The following is an 18694-nucleotide window of genomic DNA, read 5'->3' on the forward strand; positions in this document are numbered from 1 at the left end:
TCCTTATGTTAGGTCCTGATGAGGCTATGCCTAATGGCTGTGGGCTACACTAGTTAATTTAGCAGACAAGATTTGCTTATAATTCCGTGGCATTATTTTAGCCAACAAGATGAGTAGGCCTAACGAACAGCAAAAGCACTAGCCTATGTCAATCTACTATCCCCCATAGTACAAAAGTCGACTTATTCTATTCTGTGCAAGAAATAAATATTCCAAACATTATCTGGGACAGTTGTGGGATGTGACAGATCCAAAAATAATACAACCACTAGCATCCCCAAAAAATGTTTATGCAATGTGGATGACGCAACAGATCAGAAGGTTTAGCTTAAAATGTTGATAAACTATTAGGCTATTTCTTCACATTATAAGCACAGCAATGCACACATGGTAGTAGGCTATAAGCGTGAATGTTCCATTAGTGGAAAACACCATTATCAAAAATGACCGCAAATGCAATTATGCATGAAATGCTTTTATTATAAAGGTGCATTTTTATGGTGAAAATGATCTTCCCCAAACTTGAAACTCACGCGCTGCTTATATATGCCAGATACAGTGGCTTGCGAAAGTATTCACCCCCCTTGGCATTTTTCCTATTTTGTTGCCTTACAACCTGGAATTAAAATAGATTTTTGGGGGTTTGTATCATTTGATTTACACAACATGCCTACCACTTTGAAGATGCAAAATATTTTTTCTTGTGAAACAAACAAGAAATAAGACAAATAAACAGAACCCCCCCATAAGCTTGGCACATCTAGCCACTGGGATTTTTGCCCATTCTTCAAGGCAAAACTGCTCCAGCTCCTTCAAGTTGGATGGGTTCCGCTGGTGTACAGCAATCTTTAAGTCATACCACAGATTCTCAACTGGATTGAGGTCTGGGCTTTGACTAGGCCATTCCAAGACATTTAAATATTTCCCCTTAAACCACTCAAGTGTTGATTTAGCAGTATGCTTAGGGTCATTGTCCTGCTGGAAGGTGAACCTCCGTCCCAGTCTCAAATCTCTGGAAGACTGAAACAGGTATTTAGCGCCATCCATCATTCCTTAAATTCTGACCAGTTTCCCAGTCCCTGCCGATGAAAAACATCCCCACAGCATGATGCTGCCACCACGCTTCACTGTGGGGATGGTGTTCTTGGGGTGATGAGAGGTGTTGGGTTTGTGCCAGACATAGCGTTTTCCTTGATGGCCAAAAAGCTCAATCTTAGTCTCATCTGACCAGAGTACCTTCTTCCATATGTTTGGGGAGTCTCCCACATGCCTTTTGGCGAACACCAAACGTGTTTGCTTATTTTTTTCTTTAAGCAATGGCTTTTTTCTGGCCACTCTTCCGTAAAGCCCAGCTCTGTGGAGTGTACGGCTTAAAGTGGTCCTATGGACAGATACTCCAATCTCTGCTGTGGAACTTTGCAGCTCCTTCAGGGTTATCTTTGGTCTCTTTGTTGCCTCTCTGATTAATGCCCTCCTTGCCTGGTCCGTGAGTTTTGGTGGGCGGCCCTCTCTTGGAAGGTTTGTTGTGGTGCCATATTCTTTAAATTTTTTAATAATGGATTTAATGGTGCTCCGTGGGATGTTCAAAGTTTATTTTTTTATTTTTTTATAACCCAACCCTGATCTGTACTTCTCCACAACGTTGTCCCTGACCTGTTTGGAGAGCTCCTTGGTCTTCATGGTGCCGCTTGCTTGGTGGTGCCCTTTGCTTAGTGGTGTTGCAGACTCTGGGGCCCTTCAGAACAGGTGTATATATACTGAGATCATGTGACAGATCATGTGACACTTAGATTGCACATAGATGGACGTTATTTAACTAATTATGTGACTTATGAAGGTAGTTGGTAGCACCAGATCTTATTTAGGAGCTTCATAGCAGAGGGGGTGAATACAGTGGGGGGAAAAAGTATTTAGTCAGCCACCAATTGTGCAAGTTCTCCCACTTAAAAAGATGAGAGAGGCCTGTAATTTTCATCATAGGTACACGTCAACTATGACAGACAAAATGAGAAAAAAATTCCAGAAAATCACATTGTAGGATTTTTAATGAATTTATTTGCAAATTATGGTGGAAAATAAGTATTTGGTCAATAACAAAAGTTTCTCAATACTTTGTTATATACCCTTTGTTGGCAATGACACAGGTCAAACGTGTTCTGTAAGTCTTCACAAGGTTTTCACACACTGTTGCTGGTATTTTGGCCCATTTCTCCATGCAGATCTCCTCTAGAGCAGTGATGTTTTGGGGCTGTCGCTGGGCAACACAGACTTTCAACTCCCTCCAAATATTTTCTATGGGGTTGAGATCTGGAGACTGGCTAGGCCACTCCAGGACCTTGATATGATTCTTACGAAGCCACTCCTTCGTTGCCCGGGCAGTGTGTTTGGGATCATTGTCATGCTGAAAGACCCAGCCACGTTTCATCTTCAATGCCCTTGCTGATGGAAGGAGGTTTTCACTCAAAATCTCACGATACATGGCCCCATTCATTCTTTCCTTTACACGGATCAGTCGTCCTGGTCCCTTTGCAGAAAAACAGCCCCAAAGCATGATGTTTCCACCCCCATGCTTCACAGTAGGTACGGTGTTCTTTGGATGCAACTCAGCATTCTTTGTCCTCCAAATACGACGAGTTGAGTTTTTACCAAAAAGTTCTATTTTGGTTTCATCTGACCATATGACATTCTCCCAATCCTCTTCTGGATCATCCAAATGCACTCTAGCAAACTTCAGACGGGTCTGGACATGTACTGGCTTAAGCAGGGGGGACACGTCTGGCACTGCAGGATTTGAGTCCCTGGCGGCGTAGTGTGTTACTGATGGTAGGCTTTGTTACTTTGGTCCCAGCTCTCTGCAGGTCATTCACTAGGTCCCCCCCGTGTGGTTCTGGGATTTTTGCTCACCGTTCTTGTGATCATTTTGACCCCACGGGGTGAGATCTTGCGTGGAGCCCCCAGATCGAGGGAGATTATCAGTGGTCTTGTATGTCTTCCATTTCCGAATAATTGCTCCCACAGTTGATTTCTTCAAACCAAGCTGCTTACCTATTGCAGATTCAGTCTTCCCAGCCTGGTGCAGGTCTACAATTTTGTTTCTGGTGTCCTTTGACAGCTCTTTGGTCTTGGCCATAGTGGAGTTTGGAGTGTGACTGTTTGAGGTTGTGGACAGGTGTCTTTTATACTGATAACAAGTTCAAACAGGTGCCATTAATACAGGTAACGAGTGGAGGACAGAGGAGCCTCTTAAAGAAGAAGTTACAGGTCTGTGAGAGCCAGAAATCTTGCTTGTTTGTAGGTGACCAAATACTTATTTTCCACCATAATTTGCAAATAAATTCAGTAAAAATCCTACAATGTGATTTTCTGGAGAAAAAAAATTCTCAATGTCTGTCATAGTTGACGTGTACCTATGATGAAAATTACAGGCCTCTCTCATCTTTTTAAGTGGGAGAACTTGCACAATTGGTGGCTGACTAAATACTTTTTTCCCCCACTGTACATATACTGTACATGCACTACTTTTCCGTTCATTATTTTTTAGACTTTTTTGAAACAAGTTATTTTTTTCATTTCACTTCACCAATTTGGACTATTTTGTGTATATCCATTACATGAAATCCAAATAAAAATCCATTTAAATTACAGGTTGTAATGCAACAAAATTGGAGAAACGCTAAGGGGGATGAATACTATTGCAAGGCACTGTAGGCTCTACACCCATTGTAAAGCGGATTAACGTGCTTAATTTTAAGAAGTTATTTGGACACTTTAGTTGTGATACAAACCTTATTAAAACATATAGGCCTATGGGCTAGGCTACATGAGGTGTGTGACTATGATTAGAAAAAGACGCAAAAGAAAGGGCATTGTTTCTTATGCTGGGCATTATTCACAAGTGATAATATATAATTCAAAAGTGATAGGCTAACATTGTCACCCATCAGACTATCCTTGGTTTAATCTTGTCTTTACATATACTAAATAATATATGTGTGACATTTATTTTGATTTAGAATGGACCTTTATCGTGCACCTGTATCGAAACAGGGGCAGCAGGAAAAAATATATGTCATCTATAAACTTAAATAGCGAATGGAGGATGCTTTTCCCGTGGTTTATTTTCATGCCAGCCAGCTATACTCCTGTTGTAAAGATAAACAATGTGCTTAATATTTGGAAAGTTGAGAAATAAATATAGTAGACCTAGCCTATAGAAAGCTGATGAGATCCTCCTCTTTTTATTAGCGGCCATCACTCTGTTTTCTCCCGCAATTGCATAGCCTATAGAAATGTTACGCAACATGAGCTCATGGGCTCTCAAGTGTTTGATTAGATTTTAGAATACATTTGCATTGATGTCAGAGTGATTAAAGGGACAATAGAGTGTGGAGTACCAGGCAGTTAGCAAGTTTGGTAGGCTACTAATGACCATCAGCAGCATCAGAGCTTGGAGTAACCTAATTACCGTGAATAAACGGTCATGTGGAATTTGACTGCCTTCATGATTTGTGACCGCCGGTGTGGCGGTAATTCAGTCACCGCAACAGCCCTAGCCCTACCACCCTTCAACCACCAACCCCATGGCCCAACCGATAGCGACTGTTTCCCGGGGAGAGGAGGGGGGTGATGTAGAGAAGGAGAGACAGTAAGATTCCAATGCAGGCAGTCTCAGGCCAACTGGGCTCAGTGACTCCCTCCCCATCAGCAGTCTAAAGAGCATCCTTCTCTCAGAGTCAGAGCCTAGCAGCGATCCCCAGTGACCTCTGATCCCACTGTCCGACAGGCCATTACTGCTGAGGTGAAATAGACCCTGCTAATCTGGGCCCATCCTGTTCCAATGGCTTCATCAGCTGCTGTTATTGATGGAGGTGGAGTGTATAGGAGTGTATAGATAGAGATAAAAATTGACAACAATTTCATGTGAATAGTGGACAACAAAAAGTTATTTTGTATTTTCCTAAAATTCAGCCCAAGAAAACAAGTTTTGACTGACCAGTCTCCCTCTCCCTCTGTGTGGCAGGGTGCCATGCAGGCCCAGCTGTACCGTGGCAGGCAGCAGCCCAGATGGTCCACTGGGTAGCAGACGAGCAGAGAGGTCACACCGGGCCACCAGCGGGCCAACAACACACACTAAACCCCCAGGGTCAAGAGTAGCGGTTTTAGCAGATTAGTGCGCATGTGATTGTGGATTTTGCGGAGCAGAGGGCAAATCACAGACTTGGGTTAATCAATTAGTAGTTTTGTAGTGTGCACTGTTCAGTTCAGTATTTACTACCCACACTCTACTGTTGCTTAGAATGACTAAACTGTTAATCTAACCAAATCCAACATCAGGGGTTAGAAGTTAGAGGTGTTAAATGAACAATGGAGTGGGGAATTCAACAACAAATGCTGTGATTTTTCTTCGTCAGGTTTTGGGAGACTGGAGTTCTCTAGCCGACCTCACAGAGGAGGGATGTGCCGTCTCCTCCATTTAACACAATTACCATTCTCTCAGTGAGCCCATCGTCCCAGCCGTTAACTGTGATAGATTGTGTATATTCTATTGTAGTGTAAAGGGGACCACAAATGTAATTCCAAGCCAGAGCCTTTTCACTATATGAAAGTTTCAAGATGCCCTATAATGGGCTGTGTGCTGATAGACTAGAGCCTGAGGTCCCATAATAAGACACTGTAGGATTGCTGTCAAACAGGGGCCATCTCCCTTCCTTTGTATGCCAACCGCTCTGCAGAGTTTTACACTGTCCCCCCAAAGAAATCAAGTGGGTAATTGTGAATTAAAGCGCATGCCTTTCGGGCACAGCGCAGCTCCGAATCCTCCATGGCCCATGTGGGTTTTTGTCATTCTGAGGGATCTTGTTGTAATGAAAGAAATGGGCTCTAAAAAATAATACTAGGCACATTTCTGCTGTGTTTGTCAGTCAGTATCCTGAAGGGCCATTTGTGTGTCTGAGGAGGCCAAGGCTCAACCATGTGGCATTGTGCAACGCATCATCCCAGCTCCCATCGGCTCTAATTGCTTTTAGACATGTAGGAGGAGAACACAAGTCAGTCTCTCTCCCTTTATGCAAGGCCTTTTGATTTGCCCTAGATTGCACACATGCTGTTAAAAGCTTCTGGCGGCCTCACATAAACTGGCACTAAAGGCACTTGTTGACAGTCAAAGAGGAGAAAAATCTTCTCCAGAATAAGGAATAACACTGACGGACGCCGTAATTGAGTCCAATTTCCGAGTCAGCGATTTTCAATGCCATATTAAGTAGAGGCAGCAAAAACAGAAATAAAACTGAGGAGCCATAAACAGCTTCTGATTGAGAACATAAAAGGGACAGAAGTAGAAAAGATTAGCGATTAACGATTGGTGAGTTTGCTCAGTGCACTCAGACTCCCTAGTGTAGAATGTCACAGCAGTGTGTAAGACATAGGTTAGAGGCTTGGACCAGATGTCCCTCTCACTGCAGGAAGAAAACTCTTCAATATAAAGGACAACATCCCATGATGATAAGCCTGGAGTAAAGTATATTACATGGGGAATATGTCTGTATGGAGCCATATAGTATGCCTGAGAGGAGCGTTACGGGAAGATTGTAAGGTGGTCATTGTGTCTGAGATGCCCTTGAAAAGGAGTTCAGTGCATTAATCTTGGTCTCCCCAGGTAGCCAGTACCACCCAGGAGCCATGACTCCTGAGGAATGAGAGGTCACCCAAGGTCTGTGTGAGGAGATCCATCTATTTCTCTAAAGGTCTAAGATTGTCCATTGTCACACTTTGTTCTGACCAAGGTTAATGAAAAGCTTTGAAGACAACATTGACAAGAGTAACAAGCTGTCTATACAAAACATTTACTAGATGTGCTTTGTCACATACTACCCCCAGACAGTGTAAACAGTGTATCTGTATCAATAGTAATAATGATGAGTATTGAGCACGTACCGGGCTGGACTGAGGGAGGAAGTTGTTGACTCTGGAGATGCTCCACATGCCCTCCAGGTACTGCTGGGCCTGGATGGTGACCGATCCCAGGGCCCCGGTCAGCTGCCCTCCCCCAACCGTCACCTGGACACCGGTCTTGGGCCCAGCAGAGGAGCCCTGTGGACAGCCCAGCTCCTGGCGCCCCCTCTCCCCCAGGGGAAGGACATTGTGGCCATGGGGGTGGGCTTTAGAGGGTTGCCTCACATGGGCACTGGAGGAAGAGAATGTCAGTTTATGGGGCTGCCCAGTGAAGGTGGTGGACGGCTGAGCGGGCATGTCGTGGCTCAGGATCAGGGCCGGGGCGCCTACTGTCTGCAGGGCCTCCTGCCTCAGCTGGTGGAGGGGCGTAGAACACACCTGGCAGCAGCCATCATGGCTCCCAGGCACTTGGAGCTGGTCGAAGAGGAAGGCTGCGTAGCCGGGGTCCTGCAGAGGAAACAGAGAGAGAGAGAAAGAGAGGGGGGGTTCAACTTAACATGGTCCCATTCAGAAAAAAACATGGTATACTACGTCATATCTCCATATCAGTGTGATTGGGGGGTTTCCTGGATGTTGTTCATATTTTCCAGGCGTGCCAGACAGTGGCTATCGGTGTGGTCACTCCCGGAGGCTGTCCTCTGGGATCATAGCTCTACCTCCCTCCCTGTCTGCCCTAACCACATTCACCTCCTCCCCCTCAGGAATTCAGTTTGTTTAGACTGAGCTGCTCTGCCTGAAACCAGAGACAGCAGATCATGTTGCTGGTAGATGTGCTCATAGCTGCCAATGAAAAGAGATAAAGGGAAGTTTGAGGCATTAGTGAAAGACTCCACCAAATCAAAGTCTGATCATTCCTCTGGAACACCAACTCAGCCAGAACCTTCTCCAACTTTCTGCAAGGCTGTTTAAGGCCCCAGAACAAATGAACCTCAAGAAGGGTTTTGCGCGGCACCGGCTTATAGAAGGAGACCAGTAGAGGTTTGTCCTTTCCCTCTGTTAAAAGACTCCCTGAGGTGTCCTCTCAGCTGGGAAGGAAAGGAGTTGTGGGGGTTTAGAGAGGGAACCACAAAAGAAAACAACAGCTGAGCCAATCCTAGGAGCTCAGTGTGGAATATTTACATATGATAACAGTCCCAGCATGAAAATAACCATCTCCTCCTGACAGCCAGAGGCTCATAGAGCACCTGACCACTCACAACACCCAGCCTTTCACTAGTGATTACAAGTCAAGTTGTCTCCGCTTTCCTTATCATGCAAGTGAGGTTCTAAGACCACTTTTACTCTCTATCACACACACACACACATGCACACATAGACACGCACACACACACAGTTGTAGTCTCATAAGAGGCATAAAGGGGCAGTAACCTCCCGCCCACTGGAGCCGAGCTGTAAGACAGGAGCCCACAGATACATAATGTTTATGAGGCCTCTGTTCCTTAGATCCTCTGTGGTGATCAGGAGTGAGATGGCCTGGCCAAACAACAACCCACTGCCTTAATGCAGTGCCACTTAATACAGCAGGCCCACCATAGCAGTCTCCATAGACACAACCCAGGGACTTTAAATCTCCTCCCTCCTCCTCCCTCTGAAGGCAGCTCAACACAGATACTTTTAGGTGACCTCTGCTTATACCTACAGTATAAATGGTTATCATTATTATGAGTATATTGCACTCTACTCCCTTTATTGCTCTTTCTTAATAACAGCCACGCCACGGCAGAGGACATTGAATCATCATCTGGGCTTGGCCCTTGGCAGGACATGGCTGTGCTGGTCCTCTTGTAAGTGGATAAGAGCGTCTGCTAAATTACTAAAATGTAAATATGTAAATGTTTCTTCAAGGGAGAATTCATAGGAGTAATATGGGTTTAATATGGTTTACTTAGTGATATACTTTGATAAATGATTAATCACGATACTGACACTATTGGTAATGCATAGTCAGAATTGATGTTAAGCTGGAATAGGCTAACTCTCAGCATTTACCGTAGATGATGTCACAGGTCTTATCGTAGTGTTGGGTGGAGTTATGTTGGCTAATGGAGGATATGTTGGCTACAATTATCTTCTTAGAAGTATTTAGGGCAAAATTCCAATGAACATGCATTTATATAAACACCATTAAGCTTTGGAGAACGATCTGAGGCTGGGAGACACTGATACATGTGAGGGACCTAACCTGAAGGCATTCTATTTCAACCTGTTTAACAAAGGGCAGTTTCTGAATTCACCAGGTCTGTGACTAATCAGAAGAGAAATCGGAGAGAGAGAGGAGGGGGGGATAACATATCAACACGGATATGCTCCAATCTAGAAAACGTATTTGGTTGTGAGAGGGGACATTAAAGCAGTTATAATCAGAGTAACCCACCCTGGTCTCCTGGGCTCCACTCCATCCATTTCTCACCCTTCAGTCAACCCTACCTCACCTCAGGCCATGACTACATGGAAGAAATCAATTCCTCTCTCCCTCTCTATCCCATACCTTCCTCCCTCCATGCGTTTGTTAGTTGTTGATTTAGGAGAGCCAATAAAAACAGCCACAAAGCTCCGCCCATCTGCTATTCTGTAGGGTTCGGTAGGTTAGAGAGCGGGCTTCCCATGTAAAGCTGTCTCTGAGCTTTATGCTCTGGGGTAGAGTGAGCCGGAGGTCAGGGGTAGGAAGTGGATCATGTTGATGATAATGATGATGATGGTTATGATAGTGGAGAGGATGATGCTAGCCCAGCTTTGAGGTGGAGAGTCTGAAGGGCAGATAATATGTGATTGTCTCCACATCAAGTATGCGTAAAGCAAGCCATCAATCTAAAATAATAGGATAGGGCATGACTAAGTAAGACCTTGGCTCTCTGCCTGTCTTGTTTTAAGGACTTTTTATACGATTTCAGCCCGAAGTGCAGCCTGTCAAAACTCTCACAAACACACACCTCAAATAATCATGTTGTCTGTTGGAAGGGAAGCTGTTTCCAATATCTGTTTCCAAGGTGGTAACTGATCCAATGCACAGATAACAAAATTGGATTGGACAAGTTCCGAGATATCTTTTAACACAAACCGATGCCATGAAGAGGTTGTGTAACGCCTAATGTGGAATACATGAGACATGTCACATTCTATACATGCATTGAGGCCTGACGCCATATTCCCAGCAGGCAGGAGACGTCCTGAGGACATTCGACGACGTTCCTATTAGGTCCCTTAAGGGTTTCGCGTGCGTTCTGAGACTTTCATTTTACTAGTCCTTAGGACGTCGCGTGATGGTCCCATGGGAACGTTCTCTGGGGTACCTTTGTGTAGTTCCCTGTAAGTTAGCAGCACATCACTGAGGACCATGTCAGGACCTTTTTAGGACATTCTCAGGACTTTAATTTTACTAGTCCTTAGAACATTGCGTGGTGGTCACAAGGGAACGTTCTCTGGGGGACCTTTTTATAGTTCCCGGTTTGTCCCGGGGATGTTTTTAGGACGTTCTTCGGATGTTGTGTCATGGTCCCTGGTGGTTTTGTCTAGTTCACGGTTTGTCTCAGGGATGTCCCTGAGGACGTTTTAAGGACATTCTTGGGACGTTGTGTCATGGTCCCCTGAACGTTCTTGGGATGTTGTGTCATGGTCTCCTGGAGGTTTTTGTCACGTGATAGTCCCAGGTGTCCCAAAATATTATAAGTAAAGTAATGAAATAGTATGGGGGTTTTAAGGTAAGTGGTACGCTATTCAGCTAAAATGACAATATGCTTACATTTAACATGATCACTAGTACCGACTTTTCAATATGACCCCACCTGTGATTTGAACTCACAACCTCTGGATTTGGGGTATGCTGATCTTTCTGCTGTGACACAAAGTCTGTAGAATTTCAGAAGTCCCCTACACATTCATTACCTTTAATACATCTCTGCACTGGGCAAAAGAGTGCCATCTGCACTGCTATTTTAATTATCAGTTAATCTGACTATTCTCTCATTGATTTCATTTACTTATTTCAGCAATTTGAGTTTTCAGTATAGTTGTTTAATGGTGGTGGGGCATATTATTCTGTTTTAATGTTACTCCTGAATCATTATGATAAATATAATAGTTTTTCTTCAGTGTATTTTTAACAGAGCTGAGATTTACTTTGAAGTGCAAAGTGTAGGAATAGTCCTACAGGTGAAATCAGTCATTGATACAGACATGGAGGTGTAGCAGGAAGATCGGAATTCCGTGAACCAAGTGGTGGTGAGTTCAAATGTTGAATAATAATTACTGTACGATAAACATACACAATGTACAGTATGTCAAATATGTCAGATTAAAACACTATGTTAAAGCACCGTTTGTGTGTGGGTGTCCCTAGCATTAACAAAGAGCTGTGACTGGATCAGTGGTTCACCAATTTACATTTACGTCATTTAGCAGACGCTCTTATCCAGAGCGACTTACAAATAGGTGAACATGACACAACCAATCAGGGCCTTCATAGGCTTGGCAACCGTAACAAGGGGTGATGTGTAATGAAACGAGGGTGTGCGTTCCCTGGGTAAAAAATTTTTTGGGGGGAGAACGTTTCTTTGCGACCATCAGGTGACATCCCCGGGACAAACTGGGAACTAGACAAAACCTCCAGGGGAACATGACACAACGTCCCAAGAACGTCCTAAAAAGTCCTCGGGGACATCCCCAGGACCAACCGGGAACTAGACAAAACCTCCAGTAGACCATGACACAACGTACTAACGACTTTAGGCTACCATTTCATGACATCCCGGGGACGTCCTAACGACTCCTTATTGTTTGCAGGGTTGTTTGTTGTGAGTGTAAAGAATAGTCCAGTTTGAGAGACACTTGTAATGAGCTGCATCAACACAATACGCCAGGCCATTGAGAGGGACATGACGGCCTATGCTTCTTCAACCATTGTTAGGTACAAGTGGAAGACCACTAGGCTTCAGAGCACAAGCACTCTAGAGAGAGAGAGGGAATGTGAGTTAGGGACATGGAGAGAGAGAGAATAAGAGGGGGGAGGCAGGTTGGGGTTGTGCCCCTTGCCTGAGGGCTTGTGGGTCGTTGTGTTGGGTTATTGCCTGTCAACAAGGATCTTTATTAAACTCTGGGGACGAATTAAGTCAGATGCTGTGGCCTTATTATGGAAAAGAGGCCAGCATGCAATGGAAAATAAGTGCCTGTGGAATGGACTGTAGGTCTACATAGACTACAAACACACAAGTTTGTCTTTCTGTCAGTTGTTCACACAAACGATGAGGAGAAACAGCAGAGGGGCAGCAGGAGAAAAACTGTCTGGGTGGTGAGCGTCATCAGAAAGCCTTTGCCCAGGGGCTGATGGAAACAAGCTCAGCTGTAACAGTGTCGATAGAGAGAGAGAGAGAGAGAGAGAGAGAGAGAGGAAAAGATGTGCATGACTTCTCTCTGCCTGGGTCCTCTGGGTGCCTCAACGCAAATGGAGCCAGGCAAAGTCACACTGAGACGATTTCCCAAATCATACCCCATTTACCCCACCTCACTGTCTCCCTTCCTGCACCTACATGAACACCACCGATGGAGCAAGCAGGGCGGGGAAGTCTACGTTTTCCGTTCAATGAAATTCAGCCATGGATCGGCCGACCGGATACAGAAAGTCAACCCGTGACTTACTTAAATCAGGAAGATGCATGAGGCTCCTCACCAAACTAAAGACTTTCAATCACGCTCCATTAAAAGTAAGACACTCTGGGAAACAGTACTTTCTATTCCATTAAGTTGTGGAGTGCCTGTCAGATGGGGAGCAGTGACCTTCACCACAGAGCAGCTCACTGTGTTGCTGTGGCCATTCACTTAAAGGAAACAAGAGGCAGTACAGCCACAGCACACTCACAAGACTTTATAAGATTAAATTGTGCAGTCTCCCATTTCTTCTTCCAGTTTCCTCTTGTACTATTTTACAGGGAATCTTTCCCCCTGATGACTCAGCAGGTCAAAACGGTGCTGTCTCTCCATACTAGAGCCCATACCCAACAGCATTATCGCTGTTAACAGTAACACAATCAATACAATACTTCAGAGTTTTCATACTTCCTACAACAGCGTATAAAACCAACAGGACCACACAACAACACAGCTGTCGCATCTGGCGCCTTTTAAAAACTGGAAATCCTCCAATTTCCCTTCTCTTATTTCTCCATAAGGACAGCTTAAGACAGTCTGAGCCGTCTCTGTTTACTTGGCCTCTGACACCTTTGGCCCCATCAGTAGTGCTGTCCCAGTTTGTTTCAATGGGACTAGGCCCCAATAAACCACAGGGGCCTACGGACAGGTCCCACAGTGAGGACGAGAGCTGCCAACAGGGCTACTTTCCCACAGGTAGCCAGGGCTCTCCCTGACAGCCAGGCCAGAGAAACAAGCACAGCTGCATGCCTGACCCTGGATGACCACAGGCCATTAAAACAGATTACATTCCCAGGATAAAGAACCACATCTAGTGGTAATCCCTCCCAACCTCACCCCTCCATAGCCATACCCTCAACTCTCTCCCCCCTCAGCCGTCCCCGGGAGCAGCACTGGGCTGGACAGCCTCAGCTATGGCCTCAGCAGACCCATACATCTCATTTGACTTCAGGAGCATTTAATACTGAACCACCAGTAGTAGCAGTGGGCCACAGACCATTAAGTTGAACCACTCCTGTCGAGTCCTGTGTAGCTTGAGAAGACAATGAGTCAGGATCTCACACTAGCATGCTGTTTACCTCTGTGGGAACGTCTCCTGTGGCAAGCAAACTGGGATGGGTCATCAAACCACATCAAACACATGTTTACTGCCGCCTGTCTGTCTGTAGTACACATGATAAAGGAAATAAAGAAGACCTACCCAAGTAGAAACTCTCTATTACAGATGTAGGAGCTTAATTTGAGCTAGTTTGCTACAGCAGGAAAATAATCCTGCAGCAACAGGAAATGTGAAATATTTTATGGATTATAATTAATGAAAGAAGAAAAAAAATATCACCCTGTTGCAGGAGAACATTCCTGCAATGCAGGAAATTACAAACTTCAGAAGCCTTTTAAAACCTAAAATACACTACAAGTAAAAAATATCCTAAATTGCAGTAATGTTCTCCTGCAACAGGGTGATCAAATTAAGATCCTACATCTGTAGAAACAGCACTGGGATGTAGTTATTTGTCTGCATGATAAAATAAGAACAAAATTCCAGAGATAGAATATCCATCACTGAAGTAATTAATTCACTCCTGACTGACAAAATAACTACGTTCTCAGTTGAAGTAGCCTACTAACAATATACTGCTCTAGAATTATTTTCAGCATGATTCATGATGTTGTATTTCTGGACTTCATTAAGTCATAGAAGATAAAACATTCAAATAGTACCTTAAGGCATAATCCCCAAGTATAGCCTTGCAAAATCCTCCTTATGCCCCATCAAAATGAATCCCCACTGATCAATATTGAACAAATGCTTTCATGTGTAAGTAAGTTGTTAGGCGATAACTCTACTCGCGGAAATACTGTGGTTGCCAATTGTTTTACTATATTATTTTCTAGTATAACTAATGCATGCAGAACCACCTTAAATTGAATCATTATTTAACATGAGCGCTATCAGAACATTAATTTACCTGTGCTTTTCAGATGACAGAGCATGGAGTTTTTGAGTTAATTAATCCTTTATCCGCTTTGATGTTGTGAGCACGAGAAGACTGCTGCAAACGCTTGCGCTGAACTTTCACAAGGCGCTTCTGAATAGGAGGAGTATGGAACGCCAAAAGGTTCATTGAGGAGTAGCCTGGGTTAACGTACAACATGATTGACTGGAGTGTTTTGGGAACCTGAGACACGCGAGCCCCACTTACTCAATGGTAAGGCCTATACGATCAAGTCTACCTGGAATCGATTCTAGCTGTCAAGCAGTATCTGAAAGAGGCATATTTTAGCGGAAGGGCCTACATCAACAATTTATGGCTGTTTTGACATTTTTCAAACATCTTAGTATTTAAAGCTGCAAAATTTAACTTTTTGGTCAATGAAAGCAGGTCTAAGAAGCGGTAGATATGTTCTATGTGTGCTATTTCTATGCTTCCCGTTCTTCAGTTTCGGTTTTGTACACCAGCTTCAAACAGCTGAAAATACAATGCTTGTTTTGTCACAAATTAGGCGAACTATTAGAATTTTAGCAACCAGAAAATGGCGTAGCGATTTTTCAAATACATTATAACCTAAACATCAAGACAAATGGAAGCACTGGGCATAAGTGAGAGTTGTTCAAATAAAGACAAATATGTCAAGCTACTTCCTGCCTGTTGTGCAGTGGATATGTGTGCAGTATTTAAATGATTGTTATGTACAGAATGTAGTTATAGATAATGCTACAGGATGTGTATAATGTGCTATGTATCATATTACATATGATAGCAGAGGCCTATTACAGTATTATTACAGTGCCACTCCTTTTCTATTATTTATACAACAAGCAGATGCAACTGCCTATCAAACAATCAGCCATAGATATATACTATGGATCAAGTAGAATGCATGATTTAATGGAGTTCTGTCAAGCAAGCTTCCTGCAATCAAATGACCTCACATAATGACATGTCTCGACTCCATATGGCTGGCCCATTTGTCCTTGTCACTCATGTTACCCAAGAGAGAACGCAATAGGATTCTAGCTACCTTTCATACTATAACTTTGTCATGTCAGCGATTAAAAGAATGTGCAGTGCCTTATATGAATCACTGCTATCAAGGTGGGAGGAATAGGTGAAAAGGAGAGTGACTGACTGAACCTTATTGCTCCCCATTTATGTGTGTGTGTGTGTGTGTGTGTGTGTGTGTGTGTGTGTGTGTGTGTGTGTGTGTGGCCCCTTGTATGTCCATCTGTCTGTTTACACCACATCCATCCATCACTCCAACCTTTCCTCACTTGGCCAGTTAATTACCTTTTCCTGTTCACTCATGCACACAAAGAAAACAAGCTCCTTTCAGACTGTTTGGACAGACTTCATCCTTCCCTCGCTCCTTTCAATGTCTCTTTCTCTCCCACATGGATCCAAGGCAGCCGTCAGCACACTGTTTTTACTCCAGATCAGTCAAGCTGTCATCGGCTGGGCTAGGCTACAGGCTACGGATAAGCTGGGGAGCTGGGGAGCTAGACTCCCCAGTGAGAGAGTGAATGACTTCACCAACTGACATCTTCATCAATGACATCATGGCAGTGGACACTACTGTAATTACTACACAGGCTTTCAATAGGTACAGTGGGGAAAAAAAGTATTTAGTCAGCCACCAATTGTGCAAGTTCTCCCACTTAAAAAGATGAGAGAGGCCTGTAATTTTCATCATAGGTACATGTCAACTATGACAGACAAAATGAGAATTTTTTCTCCAGAAAATCACATTGTAGGATTTTTAATGAATTTATTTGCAAATTATGGTGGAAAATAAGTATTTGGTCAATAACAAAAGTTTCTCAATACTTTGTTATATGCCCTTTCTTGGCAATGACACAGGTCAAACATTTTCTGTAAGTCTTCACAAGGTTTTCACACACTGTTGCTGGTATTTTGGCCCATTCCTCCATGCAGATCTCCTCTAGAGCAGTGATGTTTTGGGGCTGTCGCTGGGCAACACGGACTTTCAACTCCCTCCAAAGATTTTCTATGGGGTTGAGATCTGGAGACTGGCTAGGCCACTCCAGGACCTTGAAATGCTTCTTACGAAGCCACTCCTTCGTTGCTCGGGCGGTGTGTTTGGGATCATTGTCATGCTGAAAGACCCAGCCACGTTTCATCTTCAATGCCCTTGCTGATGGAAGGAGGTTTTCACTCAAAATCTCACGATACATGGCCCCATTCATTCTTTCCTTTACACGGATCAGTCGTCCTGGTCCCTTTGCAGAAAAACAGCCCCAAAGCATGATGTTTCCACCCCCATGCTTCACAGTAGGTATGGTGTTCTTTGGATGCAACTCAGCATTCTTTGTCCTCCAAACACGACGAGTTGAGTTTTTACCAAAAAGTTCTATTTTGGTTTCATCTGACCATATGACATTCTCCCAATCCTCTTCTGGATCATCCAAATGCACTCTAGCAAACTTCAGACGGGCCTGGACATGTACTGGCTTAAGCAGGGGGACACGTCTGGCACTGCAGGATTTGAGTCCCTGGCGGCGTAGTGTGTTACTGATGGTAGGCTTTGTTACTTTGGTCCCAGCTCTCTGCAGGTCATTCACTAGGTCCCCCCGTGTGGTTCTGGGATTTTTGCTCACTGTTCTTGTGATCATTTTGACCCCACGGGGTGAGATCTTGCGTGGAGCCCCAGATCGAGGGAGATTATCAGTGGTCTTGTATGTCTTCCATTTCCTAATAATTGTACAGGTAACGAGTGGAGGACAGAGGAGCCTCTTAAAGAAGAAGTTACAGGTCTGTGAGAGCCAGAAATCTTGCTTTTTTGTAGGTGACCAAATACTTATTTTCCACCATAATTTGCAAATAAATTCATAAAAAATCCTACAATGTGATTTTCTGGAGAAAAAAAATCTCAATTTGTCTGTCACAGTTGACGTGTACCTATGATGAAAATTACAGGCCTCTCTCATCTTTTTAAGTGGGAGAACTTGCACAATTGGTGGCTGACTAAATACTTTCCCCCCCCACTGTATATACTCCATAGAGCAAAATTCTGTTTCAGTGGACCATCATCTAGAGAGGCGCATGAGATGTGTCAGATTGGTTATTGTGATGGGGAGCAGGGGATTCAAACATATCAGACCACGTTGGAGAAGAGAAAAGGAACGTCACTGAAAATTGGCTCACTGCAACCACTCCACAACACAGACAGGGATACAGCTAGTATCTACAGTATGATATGTGTCAGTGTGTCTCCATTTCACCGGTGTAGCATTATACCTACAGTAGTTTAATCAGCTTCTTGATATGCCACTCCTGTCAGGTGGATGGATTATCTTGGCAAAGGAGATATGCTCACTTACGGGGAAGTAAACCATTTTGAGAGAAATACGCTTTTTGTGCATATGGAACATTTCTGGGATCTTTTATTTCAGCTCATGAAACATGGGACCAACACTTTACATGTTGCGTTTATATTTTCAGTATATATATGTTTTTCTCTTACACCAGAGATCTTTACTGTTGCCTGTCGCCAATCTGGAGGAGGCCAAGAAGCAGCAGTGGCAGCTCTCACACTCCTCTCTCCCACCAGTGAGATACTTGTAAGTGTATTTATGCATGCTGCTCACCAGCTACTCTGCACTTCTAATTAGAATACCTGATTTACCGCTCCTGGAAACTCTCCAGACCAGATAATTCTTATTTTTTACTAGATTTAATTAAACAAACAAAAATAAATAAATCATGAAAAATTCAGCAGGCAACTGGAGAGTCAGGAGCCAGGTGTTGTTTTAAGCTCTGCAGGTATGGAGGAGAAGGAGAAGGAGGAGGAGAGGGTAGGGGGAAGGAGAAGGAGGAGGAGGAGGAGGAGGAGGAGGAGGAGGAGGAGGAGGAGGAGGAGGAGAGTGTAGGGTAGGGGGAAGGAGGAGGAGGAGGAGGAGGAGAGGATAGGGGGAAGGAGGAGGGGGAGGAGAGGGTAGGGGGAAGGAGGAGGAGGAGGAGGAGAGGGTAGGGGGAAGGAGGAGGAGGCTAGAGCCCCCATCTCAGCCCAGGAGCACCCTACTAATGAGATCTGTACTGGTTGGAGTCCTACACACTGGAAGACCCTTGTCAAAGAACCAGTC

General features: G+C 44.1%; 1 protein-coding gene across 1 annotated transcript in view; it reads right to left on the reverse strand.

Moving 5' to 3' along the window:
• The window catches only part of LOC121544880 (kinesin-like protein KIF26A), a 92852-nt gene that overhangs the window by 49867 nt on the left and 24291 nt on the right, over window positions 1-18694 (reverse strand). The window contains exon 2 of the mRNA XM_045209128.1: window positions 6934-7398. Within this exon, the coding sequence (XP_045065063.1) occupies window positions 6934-7398 (465 nt within the window). The remainder of the gene's footprint in view (window positions 1-6933; window positions 7399-18694) is intronic.

Source organism: Coregonus clupeaformis, chromosome 29 (genome assembly GCF_020615455.1).
Source record: "Coregonus clupeaformis isolate EN_2021a chromosome 29, ASM2061545v1, whole genome shotgun sequence".
NCBI lineage: Eukaryota > Metazoa > Chordata > Actinopteri > Salmoniformes > Salmonidae > Coregonus > Coregonus clupeaformis.